This window comes from Alosa alosa, chromosome 7 (genome assembly GCF_017589495.1).
Source record: "Alosa alosa isolate M-15738 ecotype Scorff River chromosome 7, AALO_Geno_1.1, whole genome shotgun sequence".
Taxonomy (NCBI): Eukaryota; Metazoa; Chordata; class Actinopteri; order Clupeiformes; family Clupeidae; genus Alosa; species Alosa alosa.
In genome coordinates, this window is record NC_063195.1 from 5,178,525 (window position 1) to 5,190,488 (window position 11,964).

At 44.5% G+C, this 11,964-nt stretch overlaps 1 protein-coding gene across 1 annotated transcript in view; it reads right to left on the reverse strand.

Moving 5' to 3' along the window:
* The window catches only part of LOC125297423 (serine/threonine-protein kinase N1-like), a 16,299-nt gene extending 14,128 nt beyond the window's left edge, over positions 1-2,171 (reverse strand). The window contains exons 1-3 of the mRNA XM_048247807.1: positions 1,878-2,171; positions 431-625; positions 104-213 (exon numbers count right to left, since the gene is read on the reverse strand). Coding sequence (XP_048103764.1) covers positions 104-213; positions 431-625; positions 1,878-2,097 — 525 coding nt within the window. The 5' untranslated portion in view covers positions 2,098-2,171. The remainder of the gene's footprint in view (positions 1-103; positions 214-430; positions 626-1,877) is intronic.
* Positions 2,172-11,964: the final 9,793 nt, after the last annotated feature.

Here is an 11,964-nt window from a genome sequence, read left to right on the forward strand (position 1 = left end):
GCATTATATATATATATTTTTTTTATTAATGTGTGTAATTAACAGATACAGACACACACACACACACACACACACACACACACACACACACACACACACTCACCCTCTCCAGCTCCACAGTGAAGGTCTGGTCCCATGCCTGCTCTCCCACTGTCTTCCATGCAGTCTGGCCCACCACGCAGTTATCCTGCTTTAAAACAGCACTCACCTCCGCTACACACACACACACACACACACACACACGTTAAAATATACACCACGCAGTTATCCAGCTTTAAAACAGCACTCATATCCAACACACACACACTTACAGGAGAGCTCGTCGACTTCGCACACACACACACACACAGAAGAGCTCGTCGACTTCGGTCTCTCACAGGAGAGCTTGTCGACTGCGCGCACACACACGCACACACACTCACACACTCACTCGAGAGCTCGTCGGCCTTGCAGGGTGTTTTGCCGCTGACACTTCCGCTCCTAGCATATAGGCTCCGCCCTCCTCTCATGAAGGACCGCCCCTCTCCGGGACTGTAGCACGGCAACACGACCGCCGTTCCCCGGCAACGCCCTGGAACCGCCTCCAACACGCCCACACAGCCAAGCAGGGTCACGTGAAGAGTACCTGGACACACACATGGCACACACACATACACACACACACACGCACCACAAACACAGAGAACACAACAGATTATGAAACATAGTCAGACATTTTTAGTGTTTACATTTTACATTTAGTTCAAATCCAATGTCTTGTGGAAAACACACTATCAGCATAATCAGGCAGAGTTTATTGTTATTGTTTATTGTTGTTTACATTTCACCTATTGTTATTGTTTTTATCTTGCTTATTGTTAATGTCTCGCTAGGTATCAGTATAATCAAATAGTGTTCATATCTCGCTAGGTATCAGCATAATCAAATAGTGTTCATATCTCGCTAGGACATTTTAATCAGCCAGATGTAAGAAGAGCTTCATCCGGCATCTTTGTTTACTTTTCACAGGTGTTTGGACACATTGAGGCATCCTTCAAAAATGACGGTATCTTGGCAGACAGAAAAAGAAAGTTCAATCCGTTTGGAATGACGTGGTGTGTGTGTGTGTGTGTGTGTGTGGTCACTGGTGACCTTCTCAAAGTAAACGGTAACACTAAAGCAAGAGGCTACACTGAGATTCTGGAGGAAAAGATCAGGCAGTGTGCCAAGAGACCTGCCCCAATAGGCATCATTGGACTATTAAACCACACAATGATCCAAAACATACAGCCAAACAAGGCAAGAAATGGTTAACAGAGAACAAGGTCATATTTTAGAGTGGCCCAGCCAGAGTCCAGACTTCAATCCGTCAAAAAAGTGAGTACAAGGCCAGAGTGATGGCAAATAATCGTTCCTGCCTCAAACCCCAGATTGCTGCTAAAAAGGTGCAGTCTACATTCATTGTAGAGACATGGAGCAGCTTGGTACGTAGTATAAGAACCATTTTGAGAGTTGTTAATGTAAATAAAGATGTTTCCATTGATTATTTAAAAGGGTATGAATGATTTTGGACACCCCATTTTTCATAAAAAATGCTAAAAAATATAAAAACGATTATTTTTTTGATTCCATGTTTTTACCACATTGTCTTATACAACATTAATTCAATATTTGCCAGGGGTATGAATAATTTTGTTTTTAATCTGTGTGTGTGTATATATATATATATATATACATATATACACACACACACACACACACATATATATATATATATATATATATACACACACACATATACATACATATACATACACACACACACACACACATATAGGCTACATACATACATACATACATACATACATACACACACACACACACACACACACACTCACCTGTGAGTGGTGAAGGCTTGCTGAGGGTGCTGTACTTGGTGTGTGTGTAGGGTGCGGCGGGCCGCGCGGTCAGCAGCAGCTCGTCGCGGATGAGGCAGGCTTTGGGGTGGTCGGCGGGGAGCTCGGACAGACGCTGCTCCAGAGACAAGTGCAGCAGGTCCAGACGCTGCTGAGACTCACTCAGACGACACTGGGCCTGGAGGAAACAGGAAACAGTCATCACTGGGGTGGGGAAAACAGGAAACAGTCATCACTCGGGCAGGAGAAAACAGTCATCACTGGAGCAGGAAAAAACAGGAAACAGTCATCACTGGGTGGGGGAAAACAGGAAACAGTCATCACTCGGGCAGGAGAAAACAGGAAACAGTCATCACTCGGGCAGGAGAAAACAGGAAACAGTCATCACTGTGGTAGGGGAAAACAGTAGCAACAGCAGTCATGTTTGAGTTGTAGGTGTGGGTTGAATGTGTAAATGCATGCACATAATGTTTGCTTGAATATGTGTGTGTGTGTGTGTGTGTGTGTGTGTGTGTGTGTGTGTGTGTGTGTGTGTGTGTGTGTGTGTGTGTGTGGCCTTCTTGTTGTGAACTTTGCTGGCCCCCAGCAGTCCTCTGTGTGTGTGTGTGTGTGTGTGTGTGTGTGTGTGTGTGTGTGTGTGTGTGTGTGTGGCTTGTTGTGAACTTTGCTGGCCCCCCAGCAGTCCCTCTGTGTGTGTGTGTGTGTGTGTGCATTGAGAGATGGAACAAGAGTGAGTGTGTGTTTGTTTGTGTTTGTGTTTACAGTTTGAGCATTGAGAGATGGAACAAGAGTGAGTGTGTGTTTGTTTGTGTTTGTGTTTACAGTTTGAGCATTGAGAGATGGAACAAGAGTGAGTGTGTGTTTGTTTGTGTTTGTGTTTACAGTTTGAGCATTGAGAGATGGAACAAGAGTGAGTGTGTGTTTGTTTGTGTTTGTGTTTACAGTTTGAGCATTGAGAGATGGAACAAGAGTGAGTGTGTGTTTGTTTGTGTTTGTGTTTACAGTTTGAGCATTGAGAGATGGAACAAGAGTGAGTGTGTGTTTGTTTGTGTTTGTGTTTACAGTTTGAGCATTGAGGATGGAACAAGAGTGAGTGTGTGTTTGTTTGTGTTTGTGTTTACAGTTTGAGCATTGAGAGATGGAACAAGAGTGAGTGTGTGTTTGTTTGTGTTTGTGTTTACAGTTTGAGCATTGAGAGATGGAACAAGAGTGAGTGTGTGTTTGTTTGTGTTTGTGTTTACAGTTTGAGCATTGAGAGATGGAACAAGAGTGAGTGTGTGTTTGTTTGTGTTTGTGTTTACAGTTTGAGCATTGAGAGATGGAACAAGAGTGAGTGTGTGTTTGTTTGTGTTTGTGTTTACAGTTTGAGCATTGAGAGATGGAACAAGAGTGAGTGTGTGTTTGTTTGTGTTTGTGTTTACAGTTTGAGCATTGAGAGATGGAACAAGAGTGAGTGTGTGTTTGTTTGTGTTTGTGTTTACAGTTTGAGCATTGAGAGATGGAACAAGAGTGAGTGTGTGTTTGTTTGTGTTTGTGTTTACAGTTTGAGCATTGAGAGATGGAACAAGAGTGAGTGTGTGTTTGTTTGTGTTTGTGTTTACAGTTTGAGCATTGAGAGATGGAACAAGAGTGAGTGTGTGTTTGTTTGTGTTTGTGTTTACAGTTTGAGCATTGAGAGATGGAACAAGAGTGAGTGTGTGTTTGTTTGTGTTTGTGTTTACAGTTTGAGCATTGAGAGATGGAACAAGAGTGAGTGTGTGTTTGTTTGTGTTTGTGTTTACAGTTTGAGCATTGAGAGATGGAACAAGAGTGAGTGTGTGTTTGTTTGTGTTTGTGTTTACAGTTTGAGCATTGAGAGATGGAACAAGAGTGAGTGTGTGTTTGTTTGTGTTTGTGTTTACAGTTTGAGCATTGAGAGATGGAACAAGAGTGAGTGTGTGTTTGTTTGTGTTTGTGTTTACAGTTTGAGCATTGAGAGATGGAACAAGAGTGAGTGTGTGTTTGTTTGTGTTTGTGTTTACAGTTTGAGCATTGAGAGATGGAACAAGAGTGAGTGTGTGTTTGTTTGTGTTTGTGTTTACAGTTTGAGCATTGAGAGATGGAACAAGAGTGAGTGTGTGTTTGTTTGTGTTTGTGTTTACAGTTTGAGCATTGAGAGATGGAACAAGAGTGAGTGTGTGTTTGTTTGTGTTTGTGTTTACAGTTTGAGCATTGAGAGATGGAACAAGAGTGAGTGTGTGTTTGTTTGTGTTTGTGTTTACAGTTTGAGCATTGAGAGATGGAACAAGAGTGAGTGTGTGTTTGTTTGTGTTTGTGTTTACAGTTTGAGCATTGAGAGATGGAACAAGAGTGAGTGTGTGTTTGTTTGTGTTTGTGTTTACAGTTTGAGCATTGAGAGATGGAACAAGAGTGAGTGTGTGTTTGTTTGTGTTTGTGTTTACAGTTTGAGCATTGAGAGATGGAACAAGAGTGAGTGTGTGTTTGTTTGTGTTTGTGTTTACAGTTTGAGCATTGAGAGATGGAACAAGAGTGAGTGTGTGTTTGTTTGTGTTTGTGTTTACAGTTTGAGCATTGAGAGATGGAACAAGAGTGAGTGTGTGTTTGTTTGTGTTTGTGTTTACAGTTTGAGCATTGAGAGATGGAACAAGAGTGAGTGTGTGTTTGTTTGTGTTTGTGTTTACAGTTTGAGCATTGAGAGATGGAACAAGAGTGAGTGTGTGTTTGTTTGTGTTTGTGTTTACAGTTTGAGCATTGAGAGATGGAACAAGAGTGAGTGTGTGTTTGTTTGTGTTTGTGTTTACAGTTTGAGCATTGAGAGATGGAACAAGAGTGAGTGTGTGTTTGTTTGTGTTTGTGTTTACAGTTTGAGCATTGAGAGATGGAACAAGAGTGAGTGTGTGTTTGTTTGTGTTTGTGTTTACAGTTTGAGCATTGAGAGATGGAACAAGAGTGAGTGTGTGTTTGTTTGTGTTTGTGTTTACAGTTTGAGCATTGAGAGATGGAACAAGAGTGAGTGTGTGTTTGTTTGTGTTTGTGTTTACAGTTTGAGCATTGAGAGATGGAACAAGAGTGAGTGTGTGTTTGTTTGTGTTTGTGTTTACAGTTTGAGCATTGAGAGATGGAACAAGAGTGAGTGTGTGTTTGTTTGTGTTTGTGTTTACAGTTTGAGCATTGAGAGATGGAACAAGAGTGAGTGTGTGTTTGTTTGTGTTTGTGTTTACAGTTTGAGCATTGAGAGATGGAACAAGAGTGAGTGTGTGATTGTTTATCATTTGTTTTGTAGTTTGAGCATTGGAGAGATGGAACAAGAGGAGGTGGTTTGTTTCAGGCTTGTGTTTACAGTTTGAGCATTGAGGGATGGAACAAGAGGAGTGTGTGTTTGTTTGTGTTTAATAGGCTCTTGAGCATTGAGAGATGGAACAAGAGTGAGTGTGTGATTGTTTGTTGGTTTATTTATTTGTTTATATATTTGTTTGTTTATTTATTTGTTTGTGTTTACAGTTTGAGCATTGAGGGATGGAACATGAGTGAGTGTGTGATTGTTTGTTGGTTTATTTATTTGTTTTTGTATGCATCGCTGAGTCTGTGTGTGTGTTTAGAGTTTGAGGACAGGGTTGTATGAGGCAGAGCAAGCGTGTGTGTGTGTGCGTGTGTGTGTGTGTGTGTGCGTGTTTGGCTTCCTAATAAGGTATCAGGCTGCGTCCCCAACATCCCTTGAAGACAATGTAGTCAGAATATTTATACACATGTTTGCATGCACATATAGTATGTGTGTGTGTGTGTGTGTGTGTGTGTGTGTTTGAGATTACTTACTGTATTTATTGTATGTATATATGTGTGTAAGTATACTGTAGACTAATGTAGACATAGATGTGTGTGTATGTGTTTGTGAGTATAGGGGTGTGTGTGTGTGTGTGTGTGTGTGTGTGTGTGTGTGTAGATGTGTGTGTGTGTGTTACCCTAGATGCGGTGTGTGTGTCTGTTCCAAGCGGGGGTTCTGCATGGCCTGCATGGCCTTGCGGATCTGCATGCGGATGATGTCAATCTTGGTCTTACTGTCCTGAAGCATCTGCTGGGCTGTCTGAAGCAGCTTCTTATCCTACAACACACACACACACACACACACACAAACACACACTATAAACATTCCTAAATTTCTATGAGGATCTATAAATGTGGGTTGAGTGTGTGTGTGTGCGTATATGTGTGTGAGTGTGAGTGTGTGTGTGTATCTGATCCACTGTCTCTGAAAGTTGTTATATCCCACATAAGACAGTGTGTGTGTGTGTGTGTGTGTGTGTGTGTGTGTGTGTACCTTGGTGATGGGGATCATGTTCTCTGCACCCTGTTTGACCTTGAGCTCGATAAGTTGAGCGAGCCCAGAGCGGCGAGAGGCGCTCCCTCGCGGACAGACACCAAGCCGCACACCGGGATTGGGGGTCCCTGAGGGGTCAAAAGTCACAGGGGTCAAAGGTCCACTGAGCTCACAGGTCAAGGGGTCAAAGGCCAACTGAGCTCACAGGTTAAGGGGTCAAAGGTCCACTGAGCTCACAGGTTAAGGGGTCAACTGAGCTCACAGGTCAAGGGGTCAAAGGTCCACTGAGCTCACAGGTTAAGGGGTCGGGAGTCTCTGATTGGATCATTCCAAACACTGAAAATGTCAAACACCATTTACACACACACAGTTACCTCTGGTGTCATCGTTGTCCTTGGCCACACACACACACACACACACACACACACACACTCACACTCACAGTTACCTCTGGTGTCATCGTTGTCCTTGGCCACACACACACACACACAGTTACCTCTGGTGTCGTCGTTGCCCTTGGACACAGACACACACACACACACACACACACACAGTTACCTCTGGTGTCGTCGTTGCCCTTGGCTACGATGTAGGCATCCAGCTCCTGCAGCTGTTCATGGAGTTCACTGAGCCTTCGGTTAGAGGTGCGCAGCTGACTGTCCACCTGAGAGAGAGACACACACACACACACACGTCAATTACATACACACACACACAAAATCTTTCCCCCCTCTCTCTCACACACTCACTCCATCTCTCATTAACAATCTACTCCCCCCGTCAATTACACACACACACACACACACACACACACACACACACACGCATGTGCGGAGCAATCACACTTACACACACACACACACACACAGACAGACAGACAGACAGGGTACCTGTTGCTGCTGCATACATACACACACACAAAAAAAACCTTTGCATTAACTTCCACCCCTCTCTCTCACAGACGCACTCCCTCCCTCTCTCATAAACAATCTATTCAATTACGCACACACACAGAGGAATCGCACACACACACACAGGGTACCTGCTGCTGCTGCTTGCGGTCGGTGGTGGCGCTGGGCGATCGCTGCCTCTTTGATCTTGAGCCCATAAGGATCTCACAACAGATGCGCCATCAGCCACCCTCCAGACGCTGCTGCACCTCGGGGTCCGACGGGTCGCAACCGCCCACCAGAACACGCTCCAGCACATCATCCCCCTGCAGGGGGGGGGGAGGGGGAGAGAGAGGAGAGAGAGAGAGGAGAGAGGGGAAGATGGTAAGACTAGCCTCCAGAACAACAGAATACCTACAGAACACACATAACAGCTACAGAACACACAGAACACACACAGAAAGCTGCAGCAACATCAACCCACTTCACTGATCTGATCTCCGTGTGTGTGTGTGTAGTCCCGTCATGAGACAGGCTAGTTTTAACCCACTTCACTGAACTGATCTCTCTGTGTGTGTATGTGTGGGGGGATTTGTTTGTCTGTATGTGTGTGTGTTAGTTTGTTGAAACCACTGATCTGATCTGATCTGTGTGTGTGTGTGTGTGTGGGTGGGGATTTTTGTCTGTATGTGTGTGTATGTGTGTGTGTGTGTGTGTGTATGTGTGTGTGTGTGTATAAAGAGAGCAGTGTACGCGCGTAGATAATGCTGTGTATTGTATGGTGTGTGTGTGTGTTTACGCACACGTGTGTGTGTGTGTGGTGTGTGTGTGTGTGTGTGTATAAACGGAGGGCAGTGGTGGATTAAATCGCTATTAGAGTATCAGCTTTGGCTAGATCAGTCTGCATTAATCTCTCACTCAACTTCCTGGGGCTGGACATACGCCAGCTAACCAACAGCCTCACACAACCTGTAAACACACACACACACACACACACACACGTAAACACAAACGCACACACGTAAAAACACAAACACACACACAACCTGTAAACACACACACACACACACACACACACACACAAGTGAAACAAAGCTCTCGTGCCTGAACTCTAGTTATTGTGTGTCAAGTGTGAGTATCGAGCTGACTCATCAGTGTTTGCAGTTAAAGCCCATGGTGTTAAATTACCACTCAGCCATTCAGCCCAGTGGTTACATTAGCTCCAGTCAGATTTACCACTGGTCACATCACACACACACACACACACACACACACACACACACACACTACAGGTCACATCAGACACACACACACACATACACACTCTACAGGTCACATTAGACACGCACACACACACACTCTACAAGTCACATCAGAGACACACACACACACACACACTCTCTACAAGTCACATCAGACACACACACACACTACAGGTCACATCACACACACACACACTACAGGTCACATCACACACACACACACTCTACAGGTCACATCACACAAACATACACACACACTCTACAGGTCACATCAGACACACACACACACACACAACAACACACACACACACACACACACACACACTCTACAGGTCACATCACACACACACTACAGGTCACATCACACACACACACACACTACAGGTCACATCACACACACACTCTACAGGTCACATCACACAAACTACAGGTCACATCAGACACACACACTCTACTGGTCACATCACACACACACACACACTACAGGTCACATCACACACACTCTACAGGTCACATCACACAAACATACACACTACAGGTCACATCACACACACTCTACAGGTCACATCACACAAACATACACACTACAGGTCACAAAAAAAAAAAACTTTGAAACTAAACTTTGCTGAGCTCTCTCTCGTTCACGAGCAAGTGAGTGAGTGAGCGAGCGACATTTGACCCAGTGCTTCCTCCCGCTTCCTACTGTGTCTCATTAACACTGGCCTTTGGGGTAATCCTGTTTACAGACACACAGACAGATAAACAGAAAGACACACACACACACACACACACACACACACACAAACACAGAACATCACCACCTTAGCGGAGATCCCAATGACAAACCCAGAGAATTAGAGGAACTAACAGCTCCACTGTTTCCAGTCGTGGGGACCCGCCTCAGAGCTATCCAGGCCAACTGTCACCAGAACCACAGCGCTATCCAGGCCAACAGTCTCCAGAACCACAGTGCTATCCAGGCCAACAGTCTCCAGAACCTCATAACCAGAACCTCAGAACTATCCAGGCCAACTGTCACCAGAACCTCAGAACTATCCAGGCCAACCATCTTCAGAACCTCAGAGCTATCCAGGCCAACTGTTACCAGAACCTCATAACCAGAACCACAGAGCTATCCAGGCCAGCCTTCACCAGAGCCGCTGTCTGTGTGTCAGGGTTCTCAGCGCTATCCAGGCCAAAGGCCAAGGTTCTATCACCAGAGTATGTGTGTACTCTAGGTCAAATGTAACATTCCATGACTTTCCCTGACAAAAAAAAACTGAATTTTCATGACCTACCATATAATGAAGGGTACAATATGCCAACCACCCAAAGACATCAGAACAGTCGTGTCGCATTTAAGAATATTTTACTTTTTTAGAATGGGAGATGAATAAATGAGTACACTGTAAAAAAAAATAATCTCTGAGGACAGCCCAGGCTGCAAAAATGGCAAACCTAGCCCATAAAAACGTGACAAACTGTTCCAGCAAATCACAGACGAGATGCGTGTTTAGGAGAGTTTCAATTGCACGGGAGCAGCATGGGAGGGAGGGGGAGGAAGTAGCGAGCTAGCTCTCTGTTTTGTTTGAAAGTCAACAGAAGTGACGTTACCCAGCATCGCTTAGAGCACCCTTAAGACAAACTAACCAACGCATCACCTGGAGCTGAATCACCACAGTCAGTCTTCGAGACAAACACACGACAAACAGCACATAAGCCCACAGATTAACCTGGCTTTGCCTCGCCACAGACACAGCCAATGGCTTCAGTTACACCCATCGCCCCCACACACACACACACACACACACACACACACACCACCTCTAGCAACACATAGCTAAAGCCACCAGCCTACACCCCTGGCAACATAACCACTAAACACACACAGACACACACACACACAGACACACACACACAGATTGACCGTACTGTTCTGAGTGTGATCACTTGCTTGCATACACACTCTCTCTCCAATAAACTTTTGTCAAACTTGAACATCCACCAGCCACTGAAAAATAAATAGTACAATGCAATTCACCAGCCATCAAATACACTCACTTTGAGACTCTGTGTGTGTGTGTGTTATCTGTAATATGAATGGTGGCTACTGTGCCACTGCTACCATAGTGGGAGGATTTGCATTTCTCCATCACATGCAAATCACTCACACACACACACACACACACACACACACACAATTGCATATCACATCAATTAATCTCTCTCTCTCACACACACACACACACAAACAAACAAACAAACACACACACACGCACAAACCACACACATACAAAAACACACACGCACACACCACTGCATGTAAATCCACAAAGCTCTTTTGGTGCCTGCAGTCACATTGTAACGCCTTTTAAGCCCCTGCAGTTTCAAGCCCTTTTCTGTTGTCCACAAATCAGACTGAAGTACCAACATCTATTGTAAAGGGAAAAACACATTAAATCGGCCGACTGACGACAATACGGGACACGCTGAACAGACTCGAGTCGCCGACCTCGCCCGACGGGTGATAATCGGGTTGGTGTGTCCGGGCCTTAAGAGGCAATGGCTCAGTAGTAGCCTGTTCGCCCTCTCCCAATTATCAACAACAACAACAACAACAACAACAAATATCCATTAAGAGGCTGTGACTGCGGAGTGGCCTGTTGACCCGCTCATGACCTCACTTAAAAAACGAAAACGACGTAGTAACTTCTCATTCCAATGCACTTAAAAACAAACACAACATGGTAACTTCTCATTCCAACACACTTAAAAACGAACGACATAGGAACTTCTTATTACAACGCGACTTCAAAACAAACACGACATAGTAACTTCTCATTCCAATGCACTTAAAAACAAACACAACATGGTAACTTCTCATTCCAACACACTTAAAAACGAACGACATAGGAACTTCTTATTACAACGCACTTCAAAACAAACACGGCATAGTAACTTCTTATTACAACGCACTTCAAAACAAACACGGCATAGTAACTTCTTATTACAACGCACTTCAAAACCACGACATAGTAACTTCTTATTACAACGTACTTCAAAACAAACATGGAATAGTAACTTCTTATTACAACGCACTTCAAAACAAACACGGCTTAGTAACTTCTTATTACAACGCACTTCAAAAACACGACATAGTAACTTCATTCCAACGCACTTGGGAAGGGAGGGAACCACTCATCACTGCCAAGGGAAAAAAAGTGAAAATGGTCCCCTGAAGCATCATGAAGCAGAGACCAGGAAGTAGCTACACAGGAAGTCCACCACTCACACACTTCCTGCTTGCTGCCAGTGTGGAGATGACTATGTGGAGATCAGAGAGATAGAGTGAGTGTGTGTGTGAGAGAGAAAGTGTGTGTGTGTGTTAGAGAGAAGTATGACGGAGAGTAGGGGTCAGGTCACACACTTGCTATGGGACCCCTCCCTTCCTCTCCTGTGTGTGTGTGTGTGTGAGGCGCGCGCGTGTGTGTGTGTGTGTGTGTGTGTGTGTGAGGCGCGCGTGTGTGTGAGGCGTGTGTCTGTGTGTGTGTGAGGCGTGTGTCTGTGTGTGTGAGGTGTGTGTCTGTGTGTGTCTGTGTGTG